This window comes from Delphinapterus leucas, chromosome X, assembly GCF_059928025.1.
Source record: "Delphinapterus leucas isolate spDelLeu-1000000601 "Yukka" chromosome X, BTC_Dleu_Yukka2, whole genome shotgun sequence".
NCBI lineage: Eukaryota > Metazoa > Chordata > Mammalia > Artiodactyla > Monodontidae > Delphinapterus > Delphinapterus leucas.
Window position 1 is genome coordinate 4642100 of NC_143150.1, and position 20072 is coordinate 4662171.

At 46.1% G+C, this 20072-nt stretch overlaps 1 protein-coding gene across 7 annotated transcripts in view; it reads right to left on the bottom strand.

Annotated features, from left to right (window-relative positions):
• Positions 1-15466, bottom strand: part of MTMR1 (myotubularin related protein 1) — a 70285-nt gene extending 54819 nt beyond the window's left edge. Inside the window, exons 1-2 of one of the 7 annotated variants that reach the window (XM_089904027.1) lie at positions 15188-15466; positions 9408-9513 (exon numbers count right to left, since the gene is read on the bottom strand). In XM_089904027.1, the coding sequence (XP_089760153.1) occupies positions 9408-9513; positions 15188-15345 (264 nt within the window). In that variant the 5' untranslated portion in view covers positions 15346-15466. Of the gene's footprint in view, positions 1-477; positions 8758-9407; positions 9514-15187 lie in introns of those variants that run through there. The other 6 variants (XM_089904028.1, XM_022561132.3, XM_022561133.2 and 3 more) reach the window with 6 other exon arrangements.
• Positions 15467-20072: the final 4606 nt, after the last annotated feature.

Consider the following 20072-nt stretch of genomic DNA (forward strand, 5'->3'; position numbering starts at 1 on the left):
CTTGGCCTCAGTTTCTACACGTACAAAAGGAAACGAGTCCATGAATGGCTGCGAGGTCCTGACCAGCCCTCAAACCTTAGGAGTCATTTAAGCTTCATTGGAAGACTTCAGAAAACACCTCCCCAACCTAAACTTGGTGGGGGGGCAAATCGGCCTCCAGTGTTGACAGCCCTCGAGAACTCAGACAGCCGCACAGGCTGTATCATTCTTTATATTCTTTATTATACAATGAACTGGTAAACCTCAGTGTTTACCTGAGTTCTGTCAGTTTTCCTAGCAAATGATCGGACTCAGGGAGGGACTTGTGGAAAGCCCCGATTTGTAGCCAAGCTAAGCAGAAGTTGTGGGTAACCTGGGTACCCACTACTTGAAACTGGCATCTGAAGTGAGAACTTCTGTGGGACTGAGCCCTTAACCTGTGGGGTCTGCACTAACTCTGGTTAGTATCAGAATCGAATTGAATTGTAGAACACTCACCTGGTTTTGGAGAATTCGTCAGTGTGGGGGAAAAACCCACACATCTGGTGTCACAAGTGTTCTAAGAGGGTGCGGATTCAAACCCAAGCTGACTGGTTTTAGTGCCCACGCTCTTAATCTCCATACAGCCCCGCCTAAACCTGTTCCCTTTCTGAGGAGGCTGACAAATACCCTCAAGGCTTAATGCCCAGAATGCCCTGTACTGTATCTTTTGGAGTCTCTTTTCTATGAATTCCAGGCAGCCCAGCCCAGCCCCACTCCTGTGCATGTTAGGCGCTCACATCACATTTATGGAAGTGGGCTGGTGTTCAGCAATTACAATGCACTCCTCTTGTAGTCATTTTTACATATCATATACATTTTCATAGAGTAACAGCATACGGTAAACGAGCACTGTATGCATTTCGTACATATGCTGCCCTTTTTAATACATTAAACCTCTGCTGTAACACCCACTATACAGATGAGGACACTTGAGGCTCAGCAAGGTAAGTAACTTGTTGGGCAGCTAGTCAGGTACAGGGCTGGACTCAAGGCAAAGTGCCCTGACTCCAAATTTTATGATCTTTTTGATAAACCATATGATTCTAAGTGAAATAAATATCAGTTTTTTTTTTATTTTTTATAAATGAGTTATCTTTGAGCTTATGCCTCTAAGAAGCTTCTTTTCATGAAAAGATTGTAATAGTGGAGTAAAAACACCACTGTTCTCTGTTTTAGGCATAAAGTCTATAAAGTAATTCTGCTTTAGCAATCAGACCACTACAAAACGAGTTAAAGAGTTTGACCTGTTGGGTCAGGAGATGGCTCCACTTGCTGCAGGAGCCTCAGTAAGCAAGAGTCTGCGCAACTTATTCCTCACCACCGGCTGCAGCCAGAGGCCAAGGACAGGCCAATACAAATCTCAACCAGTCATCCAAATACAACCCTGGTCTTTGGGAAACAAGCCACACCTGAACCTGGCCTGACTCTTTTGTCAAACCCTAGCCTGAAACAATCATTCTCCTTCTCTAAAGCCCTCCAGGAAATGTGACCAATCAGCGTTCAATGAAGCATGCTGGCCCCAACTGCCATGTACAAAAGGGATGAGCATACTTGCAATTGAACTAGTACAGGATAATTGCTGATACCCTTTCACTAACCAGTTTCTAACATCTTTATTTGCATAACTATATGCTCCATTTAAATAATACTTCTGATATATCATGAGTTGTTAGAAATATTAATCAAAATGTATTCTACATGCAATATAGAGTCGTTGAGCAGTCTGTAAAACTCTCGACTTTTTAAAAATTAAATTTCTAATTTTGAGATAACTTGATTCACAAGTGGTCGTGAGAATAAGAGATTCCATGTACAAGTGTACCATGTCACCAAATTTCCCCGATGGTGGCATATTATAAAACTATAGAACAATACCGGAACAAGGACCCGGACACTTGACACAGCCAAGATGCAGAACAATTTCCTCACCACCTAATGTTGCCCTTTTATAGCCACATCCACTTCCCTCCCAGCCCCTCCCCTTCTTAGCCCCTGGCAATCACTAATCTGTTCTCTATTTCTCTAATTCTGTCATTTGAAGACTGTTACACAAATGAAATCATACAGTATGTGATCTCTTGGGAGTGGCATTTTCTACTCAGTGTAATTCCCTTAAGATTTAGCCAATTCTTTTCTCTGACCTCTCTATTTTGCTGTTGAACCCATCCACTGAGGGTTTGGTGGTTTTGTTTGTTTGTTTAGTTTCGTTTTTTGTTTCTTTATCATATTTTTCACTTTTTAAATTTCCATCTGGTTCTTATCTCATATTTTCTTGCTGAAACTTTCCTGTTTCTTGTCTCTCACTTTCTACGTCTTCATTGTTTCAAGCATATCTGTAATTGTTTATTGAAGCAGTTTTATGATGGCTTCTTTAAAACCTTTTTCACGTAATTCTAACACATGTCATCTCGGTTTTGGCATCTACTGATTCTCTTTTTTCATTCAGTTTGAGATCTTTCTGGCTCTTGGTATGATGAGTGATTTTCAGTGGAAATCTGGCCATTTTGAATACTATAAGAGTGTGGGTCTTATGTAACCCTCCTGTTGCAGCAGCTGCTTTCTCTGCCACTGCTCCAGGAGAAGAGGGGCGGTGAGCACTGCCTCATTACAGCCAGGTGTGGGTACGAGTCCAGGTTCCCTTCTTGGCCAACACTGCCATCCAAGGACAGGGGTCTCCTAGTTACTTCTGGGTCGGGGTGAGAGCTCTAGCTCCCAGTTAGGCTTCCGCCCAGACCTGCCCAGCTGGCAGTGGCAGGAGCGTTCATGACTGATACCACTGTAACCACAGTGGAGGTGTGGCCTCCTTGCAGTGGGCGGTAGTGAAAGTCCTGACTCTCCACCAGGCCTCCGACACCACAGCTGCAGGGGTCACTGTGCCTTGCTACAGCCTGGCAACAGTGGAATCTAGCCTCCCCGCTTGGCCTTGCTGGCGGGGTGGGTGTGGGGCCGGAGCACAGTGGTTAGTGTCTAAAAGTTTTCTTTCTACTCGGCTGCCCCCTTCCTGTCCTTTGGCTAGAGAGACTAGGCTTTTCTTGTCTGTACCCGTTGGCATTTCTGGGTTGCTGGCTTCTTCAGCAACAAGTCTGGGTTATATATGGCAAAAACATAACCCAGGGATAGCACCACCCTGTCGTTCCTTAGGTGCTAAGGTACCTAACCCGTCTGCCTTCTCCTCTCTACCTTTCAAGGCATTCTTATGTCTATTTTATAGATAATGTCCAGGGTTTTTATTTGTACTGAGAGTGAAAAATAAGAAAAAAGTACATCTGCTCCATCCTTCCAGAAGCAGAAGCCCGAATCTTGATATTTTTAAGAAATAATTCTACTCCACAAGTAATCCTGAGAGATAGGATAGTACTTTGACATTACAGTGGTTACAAACTGGAGGCCTATTGCTCCAACAGGCAGTAGCAGGGTTGTTTTTGTAATTTAATTGTTTTTAGGGGGACATGCTGCAGTCTCCAGTTCTCCACAGCCATGTCTGTTTAGCTTGTTAGCTATACCCTGTAGACATCTGTGTTTGCAAACTCTGATTTAATAAACAGATCACGAGGCCAAGCTATTAACAGTGGACTATGGTCATGGATTCGAAAAGATCGTGCTCAAGCTTCCCTCCTTCTAGACTAGTACTCAATTTAAGAAGTATTAACTAAGACCAAGCTCAAGCATAATGAAGCCTTTCCCACACACTGCATCCCACTTCCCTCCAAAGACCTTCTGGAAACTTTTGTTTAGGATCCAGGGTTTAATCACTGTACTAACCTATTAAATGATTAAATTTAGTATAGGACTCTCTCCATTTTCTCCTTTTTCTTCAGAATGTTTATGGAAGAGATCTAGCTAATGTGTGTGCAGGGATGAGAGTAGGAGAAACAGGGGGAGAGGGACAGAGGGGTGGTGGTGGTGGTGGTGGTGGTGGTGGTGGTGGTGGTGGTGGTGGTGGTGGTGATGGTGATGGTGATGGTGATGAGGACGACGATGTTGGAGCCAGAGGAAAGAGTATGATCACATTAAAACTATAGTGTCCTAATTTCCTGAAGGCTGGTCAGAATCAAATCCTTTTGGACAAAACAGAATTGAAGAATGTTCTAGAAAGAAAGGAATTCAGAGACTTCAAATCTAATCCAAATTCTCTTAACCTTACACAAAAGGAAACAGACACTCAGAGGTTATACAAGGTCACAAAGCTAACCAGTACCGTCTGTACTACACCATGTTCCCTCTTCTTGGCCTAGTTCTGCTTTGCAAACAATGGAAGCTGATCAACTGTGTCACTTCTGCTAGTAGTTCCTAAAAATGCTTCATTACAAGTTATAACTGTATTTTTTCATCTAATCTTTGGAACATTACATTCAGATCTTGTTCTTAAATGTTTTGACAAATTCAAGAGAGATTTGTACTCTTTCTTAGCCCGTTAAAAATGGAACTGAGTTAGTAGTAGGGGGGTGGGCAAACAAAACATTTTATTACATTTCTCCTAGTAGTCTTAATTATCAGGTAAATCTTCAGGATGACTTGGCATTAAGGCATACATTTATTAATTTAGTTAATCCATAATCCACATAATAGCTATCTACTCTTTCAACAGGGACAATGTTTTCCAAACTTCTGTCATCTTATATAACACCTCTACAAGTCTGGTTTGCTATATGCATATCACCTGTACTAATATTAGTATTTATCTTTATGTTGACTTATTTATTTATTTTAAATTTATTTTTGGCTGCATTGGGTCTTCGTTGCTGCGTGCAGGCTTTTCTCTGGTTGCGGCGAGCGGGGGCTACTCTTCGTTGCGGTGTGTGGGCTTACTTGCTCCGTGGCATGTGGGATCTTCCCGGACCAGGGCTCGAACCCGTGTCCCCTGCACTGGCAGGCGGATTTTCAACCACTGCGCCACCAGGGAAACCCTTTATGTTGACTTTGAATCCACTCTTTTTTTCATATTTCGCCTGGCTTTAAGCAATAATACCCATTAAATCACAGGTCTGATGTGCCAGGTTTCCTACTACACATTAAAATAATTACATAACTGTTAAAACATGTCCATGGGCATATCACCTAAACTCATCTCACGTGATGACAGTGATATTCTTACCACACCTTGGGTGATCTGACCCTAAGCTGTCAATTTATGACATAGGTAAATAATAAAACAATTGTACTCTAAAATCTAACATGAGTTGCTAATTATTCAGGTTTGTGGGAATGTACCAGAAATGTATGGTCTCATCACCAATTTCAACAGATACAAACCTAGGGAAGCTGAACTTTTTACAATTTATTGTACAAAATAAATAGGGACTTCCCTGGTGGTCCAGTGGTTAAGAGTCTGCCTTCCAATGCAGGGGACGCAGGTTTGATCCCTGGTCGGGGAACCAAGATCCGACATGCTGCGGGGCAACTAAGCCCGCCCACAGCAACAACTGAGCACGCAGGCCACAACTAGAGAGTCCACGTGCCATAACTACAGAGCCCACGGGCTCTGGAACCCACATGCTGCAATGAGGAGCCTGTGCGCCACAGTGGAGGATCCCACATGCCGCAACAAAGATCTCGCGGGCTGCAACTAAGACCCGACACAGCCAAAAATGAAATAAAATTAAATTTAATTAATTAATTAATTAATTAATTAAATACATGAGGATGGAAGACCTAAAGAGACATTTCTCCAAAGAAGACATACAGATGGCCAAGAAGCATGTGAAAAGATGCTCAACATCACTAATTATTAGAGAAATGCAAATCAAAACTACAACGAGGTATCTACCTCACACCAGTCAGAATGGCCATCTTCAAAAAATCTACAAACGATAAATGCTGGAGAGGGTGTGGAAAAAAGGGAACCCTCTTACACTGTTGGTAGGAATGTAAAGTGATACAGCCACTGTGGAGAACAGTATGGAGGTTCCTTAAAAAAGCAAAAATAGAGCTACCATATGACCCAGCAATCCCACTACTGGGCATATACCCTGGGAAAACCATAATTCAAGAAGACACATGTACCCCAGTGTTCACTGCAGCACTATTTACAATAGCCAGGACATGGAAACAACCTAAATGTCCATCAACAGGTGAATGGATAAAGAAAATGTGGTACATATGTACAATGGAATATTACTCAGCCATAAAAAGGAACAAAATGGGGTCATCTGTAGAGATGTGGATGGACCTAGAGTCTGTCATACAGAGTGAAGTAAGTCAGAAAGAGAAAAACAAATATCGTATATTAATGCATATATGTGGAATCTAGAAAAAAGGTACAGATGAACCTATTTGCAGGGCAGGAATAGAGACGCAGATGTAGAGAACGGACGTGTGGACACAGGGGTGGAAGGGGATGAATTGGGAGATTAGGTTTAACATAAATACACTACCACGTGTAAAACAGGTAGCTAGTGGAAATCTGTGGTATAGCACAGGGAGCTCAGCTCGGTGCTCTGTGATGACCTAGATGGGTAGGATGGGGTGGGGGGTGGGAGGGAGGTCCAAGAGGGAGGGAATATATGTGTACACATAGCTGATTCACTTCATTGTACAGCAGAAACCAACACAACATTGTAAAACAATTACACTCCAATTTTAAAAAAGCAAATTTAACAATAATGTGTAGGATATAATCCCAATCTTGTAAAAATAAGTAACAAAACACCATCAAAAAAAAAAAAAAAAAAGAAAGAAAGAAATGCATGCACTGTTCCCCGCCTTCAGAGATTCTGATTCACTGAGGGGACGGGGACCACGGAAGCTGCATTTCTGCAGGCACCCCAGGGAGTGCTGGTGCGGGAACACCCAAGGGCCACATTTTGAAAAACAGTGAACAGGTAGGCAGTACAAAATTTTAAAAATCACTCTAGCTTTTCAATAGGATGACTTGGGTTCAAACCCCAAGTCTAACTGCATGATACTAAGCAAGTCACTTAACCTCTCTGAGCCTTGCTTTCCTCATCTGTTAAATGATGATTATAATAAAAGCCATCTTACTGGGTTGTTTTAAGAAGTAAACGGGTGATATGTCAAAAGAGTATTACAAAACCATAGAGCGCTGCACGTGCCGGAGGGCTGATGGGGATGCCGCCGCAGCCTACAACTGAGAACACAGCGCTCCAAATCGAGGTGCAAGCGCTCTGCTCCACAGAAACACCTGTTCCCATTTCATTACTGACGCTGAGTTTAACCTATAATAAATTAACCCCCAAATTGAGTGTGTATTTCAAATACGATATTTGCACAATATATAATTTCAAATATCATCAACGGATGACTGCACGTTAAATCCTCAAGGAATTGTATCTGGACCTTCAGGGCAAACCCCATGCGTGGCTCCCATGCAAAAGGTGTCCCAAAGGCCCACGCTGGTTACCCTGATTCTAAGAACTACTTTATACATAGCGTGTAAAGTTATCTGTGGTTTAGAAACATTTTATTCTTTTATTATTTAAAAGAACTCTCTCCTTGAAGAACACATAACAACTGAATTATAAATTTAACACCAAATTTGCAGGCTTGGTTACAGGGCGAATCTAACAAAGACAATGATTAAAAAATGCTCTCTTACAATAATTCATCTAAAGCTTTAGCAATGATCTGATGTAGGTACTTAAAATTCAATTTACAAAATATAGAAAAGCCTTCTTTTTCTCTGAATACCATCTGTTAAACCATTCCAACACGAGCTAATTCTGCTATACAAAATTCGTAAATAAACTAAAAATTTTTTTAAAAAACCTTAGTTGCTTCATGTTAAAGTATAGATTCAGTCTGATCTATTAATGTAGAGGTTAGACAGCTATGCACACGGTCACCATCCTTTTCTAGAACCCACACAGCACTAACAACTATTCAACCATAATGAAAACCTTACAGTTAACACATAATTGTCCATAAAGAAAATCAATCCGAGGTCTAAGAGCTATTCTCTGCCAGTATGGGTCCTTGAGCCTCTCCACTCAGTAGGGCAGTTTCTCCGCTAACGTGGGGCGAGAGGGCGCCTGGGACCAGTGGGGTCAGCAGCTGCCCAGTGATCAGCCACTCAGGCATAGGTGATGCAGCAAATGCTTCTCCCACCTGGAAACAGCAGTCACGTTTTGCCCAGTCAGGTTCTGAGGAACAGGAGCCCCAGCTCCTCCTACGGGGGCAAACATGAAAACCAGATAGCAGAGAAAACTATCAAGAACTATACTGCCCCTCTTCTGGCTGGCCATATTATCCAACTTCTGTTCATCTCCAGCCATGCTTTCCTCTGGGAGGCATAAGCAACAGCATCCAATGGCTTGGACGAAGCAAGTCCAGCACCATAGCCAAATCTCAATTACACAGCCTCTGGAGTCAGTTTCTGCACTTGTTACAGGACGGCTAAAGAGGAAGTGAGGCTAGAGCCCTTCAACACGGGCAGCTATTAAGAATGACTTAAGATCGTTATCGTAGCTCTTGAACTCTTCATAAGATTTGATGCCTGGCAAGGACTATGATTTTGAGAGCCGTTGACCTAGGGTAGGACAGGATACTAAAATGTAATTCATACATACCTGTGAAAATCTATTCTCTCTTACTAGTGGGCAAAAATGACTATAATAAACTGAATCCTCAATTCAAGCAAACTGTACTACTGAAATGTAGACATGGTTTCACTTAATGTACCTGTTAATAGTTTCTTGACATTAAAACAAAGTTAGTCTTTAGCCTTAACAAAGATGGAGCACGCAAGCGTTTTATTTGTTAATTGATTCAACAAGAATTTATTGAGCACCTGTTATGTTCCAGGATCGTGCTGGGGGAGCAGTGGTGAGAAAAAGAGCCCCAGTCTCTGCTGACAAGGAGCTTATCACTCTTAACTTTAGAATAAGCAGGGAATCCAACTTTTAAAATAAACAAGAAGAGATTTCTCAATTCAATAAGGACTAAAAAATGAGGCTGCCCATACAACATTCTTGAGATTTTGCAAGTTTTTTGCATTCTAGTATCACATATTAATGCTGAAAACCCATAGGTAGTACATAAATACAGAAACAAATTGTGAAGTTAGGGAAATACTATCTATCAGATATTTTCTGAAATTCAGAATACTAATAAAGAAAATATGGGCATTTATTATGATCAAATCTGAAAATATAATATATAATAAAATGGATCTGGATTTTTAAAAGAATGATCATAATCGAAAGTCAGCTTTTCCTCTCAGTTATAAAACTATGATCACATATACTAGATCCTGGTAAAAATGTCTCTTCTAAAGTTCAGATCTCTAACAACAGAGAACATTTCACCCTTGTTCCCAAGCAAATGGCCGGTGAGCATTCAAGGGGCCAAAGTCTCACTCGAATTAAAACTGCAATGCTTCTTGGCTGCTTAGCATATTGAAAATGAATTAAGGACTCAATTCCGCTTACCTTGTAATCTCTGGATACATTTTCTGATGTCACTGAACCTGAAATCTGACTAGAAATTGTAGCAGCTATAAGCTGTTTACACCATTCAACATGTGATCCTGTAGGACTAAAAGAAATAGTGCAATTAAAATATTTTAAGACATAGCCTCTGAGTGAGAAAACTGAGCACTGACTAGGGATATATGTACATTTCTTTTTTTAAAGAATGAACTTTAATTAGACTATTTGGTTACCTTTACATTTAATGTAAGAACTGAAATATCGACTGACCACTAGGAAGTAAGATTAGGTTCCAGGTTGATTTGAAATGAATCAACCAATTTATTTTAAGGTTAAGATTCTAGGCCTCAGACAGTTAAATATGTTATTTTCTAGCATTTAATAAAATATCACTCAATTACAATTATATAGAGTGAATATTCTTAATGTAAGTAGAAAATTAATTCTAAAGTGAAATATTTATCTTACAGCATATGCTTTTCAAAAATGCTATCACTTTCATGCTGGTGGTTTTAAATCTAGAAAACGATGTAATTTCAAGTGAATCAAAGTGACTCTTAATGGAGCAAAGCTGACTGTATGATTTTAAAAAGAGCAGACTAGAAAAGTCCTGTGTGTAGTAGTAATGCCGCCTTACATTTCTGTAAGTGCTCTGACAACTTACAAAAGGCTTTTCCAGTCCATTATGATATCAGAGCCTGACAACCACATGTGATAAGAAGGCAGAACGGGGACGAGCCAACAGGTTTCTGGGATGAGAAAATTGAGGTGCAGTGGCGACATGGCCCATCAGAAAGTGGTGGGGCTGTCCTTCCAGGATATGGTACCACCAACGGTGACCAACTCACCGAACCACAGGGCAAAACAGAGGCCAGCGCTACAGATGCTAGCCACTGCCTTATACGAGAACACAAGGACGCAGAGAAAACGGCATCTCGCGCTTGTGTGCTGCTCTCAAATGTTCAACACATTTCTGCACACAGCCTCACCCGAGCCTCACAGTGACCCACCTTACAGAGGAGAAAACTAAGGCTCTAGCGTTTGACTAAGGTCACACAGCTGGTAAGTGGTCGGGCTGTGCTCATCTGACTTAAAGGACCACGTAAGCAAAGTAAGCACTGAGGGAATTAAAAATTGCCTCCAGAGGCCAGGCTCCTCTCTCAACTCATGAAAGCACTGAAGAAATCAAGTAAAAGGGCAAAAGATACTTTTGAAAGTTTACCTTGCAGGTGGCTTTAAAGCACTGTAAACAGTGTTCCAGACCTTCGAAAATCTCATCACTAATTAAATCCACACTCGTGTACTGGAAGGATAAAAAAAACCTGGAATCCCTAGGCAGTGTGTGAAATAACGTAACTAGTGAAATAAAGACATCTGATGTGCTCTACGAGCGACCTAAATTGCATTCTCTGACCAGGACAGCCTATAGTAGTTATCTGTGGGGCCGAAAATGTAAGTCCAAACATTCGCTGAATGGGCAGACATTCCTGTCATACACCAAGACTCTATTTACCACAATTAATAACTAAGAGGAAGAAGGAGGGGAAAGGGAGGGATATTAGTTTCCTCTTAAAGCCTAAGGCACCTTTATTGTCCGGTTCTCCCATACTTTTCTTGCCAAGCTGCCTTTTCCTCTGCCAGCTCCTGGGCCTGAGCACAAATCTAACAGCAGGAACCCACCTGTTCACCCACCGCGGACGGGGGTGGGTTGGAGGGGGCTGCTGTTATCCTCTAGCTTCTGTTCCCCTTCCTTCTAATGAGGACCCTTCTCTCCACGGTAGGGAGCTGCCCCTCCGCATTTCATAGGATTCTGCTCCACTTGGAGGGGAGTGACCCCAAGCTTTCCTCTTGGACCCGGAGCTGTGTAGACCCGCCCCCAGCACTGGCGGAGGCCACTCTCCACATCCACCACCTCGGGGAACCCACAGAGATAGAGAGTAAGACATGAAGAAAACAGAGATGGGAAGCCTCATCCACACTGTTTGCAACTCTGGCTCTGAATGTGCCTGCGGCCATCTTTCACCCTGGCTGCAGCAGTGATGGGAGCCAACACACTTCCTTTTTGGCTGGAGCTAGAATGATTTGTGTTTCTGGTACCTGCAACCAGAAGCATCCTGGTCAACAGAGTTATAAACAGTGTGGCACGGTGGGCTGGTAGACAGGAGGCCTGGCTCCGGGTCCTGTTTCTGTCACCAGCTAGCTCCGTGACCTTGAGCGAGGCACATCCTCTCGCAGGCCCACAGCTCCATCAGCATTAAGAGAAGTACGATATTCAGAAGAGAGGGGAGGGCCCACGGTCCACGGCTGAGCCACAGCTGCAGAGCCAGGGTCTACTCTGGAGGTCTCTTAAAAGAAGAACGTGAACCAGAGCCGGTCACAACGACGGGACTGAGGAGGAAGGCCACGTCTCCTCTCCCCTCTCTGCTCTTTAGTCAGTGCAGTCTCCCTCCACACTCCTGGTGGCAACAATCACTTGCAGTCTGGGAGCTCCCAGCTTTGTTTCTCCAGCCCAGACTGCCCCGATCTGGACGCCGAGGATCCCATGAGACAGCTCCACTAGTCGGTCCCAGAGACCCTGCCGGCTCCACGGGTCTAGACCAGCATCAGCCGCCCAGCCCTCACGTCTCCTAAGTCAGGGAAAGGCACAGCCTCATCCAGGGGCCCCGGGCCCCAAAGCTGCGGTTTACCTTGGAGCCCACTCCCCACTTTGCTCTCACATCTGAATGCTCACCGAGTCTCATCACTCTTATCTGCTAAATATCGTAAGAAAGCACCTTGCCCATCCCTATTCCAATTACCTTTTCCACACGCCCATCATCTGTCGGTGTTCTCCCACCTTATGAATTTAAGCCCCACCTCTATGCTGGTGACTCCAGCCCAGACACCACCCCTGAACTCCAGGCTTAAATAAACCAACTGCCTCTTTGACATCTGCTCTGGGAAATCCAACTGACATCTCATTACTGTTATAACCAGGGCTGAGAGCCTGCTAACTTCCTAACCCCGCTCCACATAGGGGCTTCTCCATCTCAGCAACATCGTTTTCCGCAAGCCGAAGACATTGGGATTGTCCTTGATTCTTCTTCTCTCCTACCTGACAACCAATCTTCACAAACCCTACTGGCTCTACCCTGCAGATTTTCTTCAAATGGTAGCTTGAATCGGATCACTTCTCCCTTCCTCCAGCCCACGGCTCCGGTCGCAGCCACCATCCCCTCTTGCCTTGATAACTGCGACAGCCTCCCACCTGCTAAACTCTGATTCTACTCCTTCCCCTTCCGGTGCGCTGTCCACACAGCAGCCATGGAGAGCATCCTGAAATCCACACCATCTGCCCCTGTGACCTCTCTGAGCTTGTCCTCTACTGCTGTCTCCCTAGCTCCCTCCCTGCTGGTGACACTGGTCTCCTGGCTGACCCTTGAACCCTTGGCTCCCCCTCCCGCCTCAGGGAGCGCAGGCCTGCGCTGCCACCTGGATATGTGCATGAGTAGGCCCCTCACCTCTTCTGGGGTGTGACTCAAAGGCCACCTTTCTCAACTAGGCTCTCCCTGACCACCCGGCACAAAATTCCAACCACTCCCCAGAGTGCACAGCCCCACCACTTCCTACCCGCTCCCAGCTGACTTTTCTCCCCCAGCACCTAACACAGAACACATTTGACATGTTCTTTCGTCTCTCTCTCGCACTAAAAACATGCTCCACGAGGGCGGGGATTTGTGTGTGTGTGTTCCCTACCGTATCCTCAGGCCTAACACAGTGCGGGACACAGAGCAGGCACTCATATCTGCAGAATAAATGACTGAGAGATTAGCATTTCCAGAACCAACTTAACCCAACTCAGTGAGACGGCCCACCTGCAGTCCATTCACACTACTGCACAGCAATTGTTCTCAAAGGCCCACCCCATCCTGTAGCTTCCCTGATGGAAATCCTTTCGTGCCCCCCATAACTAGGGTGACCATATAATTTCTCATCCAAACCAAGACACTACTGTGAGTTGCAGAAGGGTGCTACTGATAATTACACTGGCTCGACCAGTACCCTGTACCATCTGGTGCCAAAGAGACCACAAAGCCCACCCTACTTATAGCTAAGGTGGTTATTAAAAATGCAGAATTTCAGGCTCTACCCAGGAGATGGTGGATTAGATTTAGGGTGGGATCCAAGAGTCTGCATTTCAATCAAGCACTGGAGGTGATCCTGACTCAGGTTATACAGAACTGAGCAGAGAAGCATCGGCCCAGAAGACAAGGGCACAATTCCTTGGAAGGAACACAGGCCCCTTCAGGATCTAACTCCTGCCTTCCCGCAAGTCTTCTCTATTATCAGTTCCCCACATCCAGCATCCAGCCCACATGGCTGCACGTTCCACTCCTGTGGCCAAAAAGCGTCCCCTGCCCCCGTCCCGCCACTAAAAACTGAAGCGAATATCCCACCTCCGTGTACCGCAGTGCAGTGGATCACAACTGAGGCTGCGGAGTCTTTTTGAAAAATTCTAACTCCTGGGCCTCACCCAAACCTCCTAAATCAGAAGCCTCAGGACTGGGGTCTGGCCACCTGGAGTTCCTAAAAAGCTTCTCAGGTGATTCCCACGCACACCACATCCAGAGCACTTCCAAGCGTACCTCCACCCTGGCACTTATCACACTTGATTTCAATGGCTGGTTTGTTTGTATCCTCCACTAGATGGTAAGCCAGAGAGCAAAAGCCGTCGGGCATTATTCTCTGACTCTCCAAGCCCTCATACACTGCAGAGTGTCTGCAGATGAGTGAAACCCTGTCCATTCCACGTACTGTCTTGGCTGTGATTAGTTTTCAGTGAAGCTGACGACTTGGGTAACTATTTCATTAAAATACATTGTAATTACACTGAGGTAGAAACAAAGGGAATGTTTCTTGTTGTTCCTCTGCCTTTGGAAACTCCCAAAAGTTCAGCTCAGGGGTGTGACTAAGAGGCAGGAACCAGCATCTGAAACTGACCCAGTGGCGTTACAACAGTATGTCTCGCCTAATTGCACTTTAGCGTCAGCGAAATGGCCAAGATGTGGAAAAGCTGCATATTCCAGGCTATGGGATCACCCACCCCTTGTCCCGAGTGTCAGGGTGGCCCTCCCGGTTGGATCTGGTCGGTTTGTGCTTCTAACTGATTCATCTTAGTTCTCGGACTGCCAAAGAAGCAGTAGCCTTACGTGTTTGTGAAAACAATGAACCGGTTCCTTCAAAGTGTGAAGAACTGAAAGTAAACGATGATGTGTTCTCGAATCGGAAGCAGTTTGGAAGTTTTCCATCCCAGCTTTTCAAATGAGGGTATCTTTGCCTCTATGTGCGCCAGCCCGACACCCACGGGGTGCCGCCCCCCAACTGCCCCTACCAACCCCAGCATCAAAGACCCCAAGCAGCGGCGGCGGGATTTGGGTCTTCAGACCACACGAGGCAAGGTCACGCTAAAAAGGGGCGCCGGGGTGAAATTTCCTCCCAAACGATTCGTGGCCGGGGCAAGGGCTGCCGAGGTGGCTCCAAGGTGCAGTAGGAGGCGGCCTGGGACACGTTTTGACAGCTGTGAAGCCCCTCGGGGTGCGGGGAGCTTCGGCGCGAGGCGGAAGTGAGCCAGGTGCGGGCCCCGGGGACCAGGCAGGGGTTCCCGGGGCTCCGGAGGGGACGCGGGAGGGGGACGCCCCAGCTTGGCCTCGGCCCGGCGCGCGGGGAAGGGGCAGCCGGGCCTCGCGCGGGGCCTTCGGGAATCGGGGACCGGGAGGCCGCGGCGGCCGGGCCCCGCTTACCTGTCCAGGGTCTCCACGCTGGGCTGCCGGGAGCCGGCGGCGGGGGCCCCCACGACCCGAGGGGGCCTCCTGCCGCCCGCCGGCCCCGGGCCCAGGCCCCCGCCGCCCTCGCCGCCCCCCGCCGCCGCCGCCGCCGCCGCCGCCGCCGGCCTGTCCATGGCGCGCCGAACCCTCCGCCGCGGGGAAGCCGCCGTCGGGAGGGGAGCGGCGCCCCGGAAAGTCCAGCCGCGCGCCTCTGGCGGCCCCAATCTGCCGCCCGCCCGACTCAGGCGGCCGCCGCCATTAGCTGTCACCTGGCGCCCCGCGTTACCCACAAGGCCTCGCGCGTGGGGTGGGGGCGGGGAGGGCGGCGCGCGGCCGGGAGCCGGGTCCGCCCACCCCGCCCGAACCCCACCTGGGCACCCGGCCCGCGAGCCGGCGAGGTAGGGCCCGGGCGACCGGACACGTCCTCGGCCACTTGGGGTCGAAATCCACCAATGGATTATGCAGAAAGAACGTGCTCTGCTCAGGAAACTATCATACTGACATTAGAGATGCAGGGTTAAAAAAAAAAAAAAAGTCCAGGGAGATTCAACTACTCAGCGTGATTTGTTTTCCCTCAGTTTTCCTTCCCAGAAAAGTTTGGCGGTGGGAGAAGCCCAGGCCCCCTGGACCTCCCTGGTCTTGACATGTCCAACCCCGAGCAATCCCACACATTTTAGCAACCCCTCCTCACTCCGTTCTCACCCAGCCGTCTGTAGGGCAACCAAGTGTTCTGATACCGCCCTCGGAACTTCCGCCCTTGCTTTATATTAACAGTAACATTTAACTTCTGTCAGCTAAATCACGGCTTGTGAAAATCAGGGCAGTAGCTGATGATAAAGGCATTTAGGACATTTGATTCCTGTTCAATATTTATTTCCCTGCTCATTGTGTTAGGGTTTGCATATCCAACGGGCTCATCCCCTCTCAACCCACCCCTGATTTAGTTGGGGACGGGGCTGGGAATCATGGCTAAGCCCCTTTGCCTGTGATTGCCCTGAGTATGACCTATGACCCAAGTCTGGCCAGTGAAATATAAAGGGAATACTTCCATCCTGATAAAAGGCAGACCTGTAGACAAGGAGTAACTAGTTCCCATCCCAAACCCATCCTGCCCTCCCAGCTTAATAACTTCCAACTGAACTGTGAGCATGTGATGCCTGAAACCCCAGCAGCCATCCTAACACCCACGAGGGGATGAGCCTGGGGTGAAAGGGTGACAGGGTGAGGAGAGCTGGGAGGAAGGAAGGGAAGATCTCCAAATACACTGGAGACCCACCTCTTGCAGGCTTCTGGTTTTCCAAAATTACTAAATCAAATGCTTAACCCACTATTATAGACTGAATGTTTGTGTCTCTCCCGCCACCTCCACCATTTATATTGAAGCCCTAACTCTCAAATTGGTATTGAGGTATTTGGAGATGAGGCCTTTGGGAGGTGATTAGGTCATAAGATCATAAGGCTAGGGCCCTGAAATGATGGGATTAGTGCCTTTTTTGTTTTTTGTCTGCATTGGGTCTTCGTTACTGCGCGTGGGCTTTCTCTAGTTGCCGTGAGCCAGGTCTACTCTTCATTGCGGTGGCTTCTCTTGTTGCGGAGCATAGGGCTCTAGGCGCGCAGTTGCAGTAGTTGTGGCGCACGGGCTTAGTTGCTCTGCGGCAGGTGGGATCTTCCTGGACCAGGGCTCGAACCCGTGCCCCCTGCATTGGCAGGTGGATTCTTAACCACTGCACCACCAGGGAAGCCCTGCCAGACTTTTAAAAGGTTTGCCAATATGTGGGTGTGGGGTGGTATCCCACTGTGGTTCGAATGTACATTCCCCTGATATCACCGAACTCCTATTTAACTAAGAAGACTCAGTTCTGACTGCATTCCCAAGAAGTTCCTCCTTGACCCCCTATCTTGGCCCCAAAGCCCCCCAATCTGCCTCTATTAGAGCAGGGTGCGCCCTGCATGGGAATTACCAGTTAACTGAGCTATCTTCCTACTAGGTCAGACACTTCAAGGGAGGCCACTGTTTTACTCTGTTTTGTTTCCCAACAAAGATCAGCTGACACGGGTCTGGGTCATAGTAGACAGTATTTGTTGATAAATACTGTCTAAAAAAATACTATCGAAAATATTGTCTAAAAAACAACCCACTTGTGGTTCTCAGTCTCATCTATAAAACGACCCCCCCAAAAAAAACCCAAAACAAACAAAAAACCCCTAAAAAATTTGATAAGGTTGTGGGGAGGCTAAATAGTACAGAGTTTGGCACATATGCCCCCAATAAATATCTCCCTTTCTTCCATTCAGCGACCAAGGGGGTTGAAAGTACATGGTCTGGCTTTAGATAGATGCGAGGATAGAAATAGGGAATAAAGTCAGAGGCAACTCTTAAGTCTAAATATCGCCTGAGATGTAACAAAACGAATTGAGCTAGTTGCTTCCCTAATTGTGAGTCACTGTATAGCTGGTAACAGGAGAGTGCGTCTGACCTCTCAGCTTGCAGGCCCACCATTATCTGCCAACACGGACTGAGGTGTGGTAGCAGCATCATAGCCTCCCCAGATGTCCACATCCTAATGCCTTGGAACCTGTTGTGTTACCTGACACAGCAAGGGGGCATTAAGGTTGCTGATTCTCTGACTCCGAGGTGGGGAGAGCAGCCTAGGTTATCCAGAGGGGCCCAATATAATCACCAAGGTCCTTTTTTCCTTTTTCTTTTGTTGGCCACGCGGGGAATCTTAGTTCCCCGACCAGGGATCAAACCTGTGCCCCCTGCAGTGGAAGCGCGGAGTCATAACCACCGGAACCGCCAGGGGAGTCCGCTAGGGTCCTTTAAATGTCAACAAGGGAGGCGGAAGAGTCAGAGTTGAGAGATTTGAAGGTGCTGTGCTGCTGGCTTTAGACACAGAGGAAGCGGCCACGACTCCGGGAAAGCAGGCGGCCACCAGAGGCTGGAGAAGGCAAGGAAAGGATTCGCCTCTAGAGCTGCCAGAAGGAACGCAGCCCTGCTGACACCTTGACTTTAGGCCAGGGAGGCTAATTTCAGACTTCGGACCTCCAGAACTGTAAGAGAATAAATGTGTGGGGAAGATAATAAATCACCACTAAGTTTGTGGTGATTTCTCACAGCAGAAACAGGAAACTAATACACAGGGCCAATGCCATCTTCTACCGTAAATATTGTATGCGCATAAGTGATGAAAATGTGTTTCTGACAAGGGCTGTTTGACTTGTAAGGATCTTCGAGAACGTGCAGTCCATACCCTCACTGAGCAGGTGGACACTAAAGCCTCCTCCCGGGCCTCTCGAGGGGGTGCTGGGAGGGCCTCACATCTTCCAGCCAAGAAGCAGGTCCAGAGCCCAGACGGGAACCCAGGTCCCCACACGTCCTGACCAGGGTTCTTTCTAATACAGGTTTGTGACATAAAGCTCCCGAAATGAGAAGAACAACTTTCTTTTGTAATTTATGTGGACTGCACTGTGGAACAGTCCATTTCAGAAGCACATACGTATTAACCACTATAAATGAATAAGCCGTGTTCTCCGTAACTACTAGGAAAACAAACTAAATCTTAATGGTCATGTCTAAACATTTTAGCTACCTTACATGGTTTAAATACTAAGCATTTAGCTACCCTGCATGGTTTAAATACGTTATCGCCTTTGCTTTTAAATGACGAATTATTGCAAATAAGGAATAAACCATATCTGAATCTGAGCCTCATAAGGAAATGAGAATACTTTGTTTTGCTGATCTTTCATCTTCCAGATATGTTTAATACAAAAGACTTTACTAATAATTCCTTAACTAAGTTATAAATCTACCAGTTGATGCCAGAGTATTAGACTCATTTCAAAAATTGGTATTCCGGCAGCATGCTTTAGTGATTCTGTGAACCTAGAAGAATTCGACTGCAATCTATTTCAACCATTAGGTTTTCCTGCAGATGTGCTAATCCTCGTTCTTGTTTGTGCTGCATGCTGCATACATTTATTTCCTTTGGGTGTCCCCAGATTTTACTTTAATGGCCACCAATGGCTATGTCCTCCAGTCAGAGGTGTATATACTCTGTAATCAATTCCTGTATTTTAAGAGCATTCCCTTTATATAGTCCTGCCTTTGCCTAATGCTCCCAAATGCCACATGAGCTGTCCACATGACTGACAGCTGCATTCTGTAGAGGGCTGCAAGTGACGAGATACCGGTCAACAGATTTTCAAACTTTTGAGTATTATCCCTTCCCCAAAACTGTAAGGAGGAGCTTTGCTGCATTATCAAAAATAGATCAGAAAGTACTACGACTATAGTTAGGAAAAACCTGTTATACTATCAGAAATAGATATGATTCCAACTTACTTGAAGCGCTGTCCCAGGAAGAGATTATTCTATTTCATTGCAGAAGGCAAAGCTAAGGCTATTCAGTGGGAACGCAAGAGAGGCAGAATTCAGTTCGATGCCTGCATACGTTTGTTTCAGTGCTCTGGGACTTTGGGCAAGTCAATGAACCCCTGCAGCAACAATGCTCTCCACGGTTGAAAAACAGGGATAATGGAACACCACGTGGCCACGAGGGCGCAGTGAGGGTGAAACACAGCCGTGTCTGAAGAAGAACCTTGGAGAGCATTTCAAATACTCAGAGTTTTAAAAGAGATACTTACTCTTTTAAGAGTCCTATTGGGATTTTTTAAAAGTGGTAAGTCTACTAGTATAACTATTTAGCGTTCTTAGGACACGCGTAGATGAATTTCCAGTTGGCCGCATTTGAAGAATTTTAATAATTCTTACCTAAAGAGACATCGAGTATGACTTGTTTCAACCAGTCTCTTAATCTCCCTTAATGTCAACTGCTGTGCTCTCCATCCGGAGTCTGAA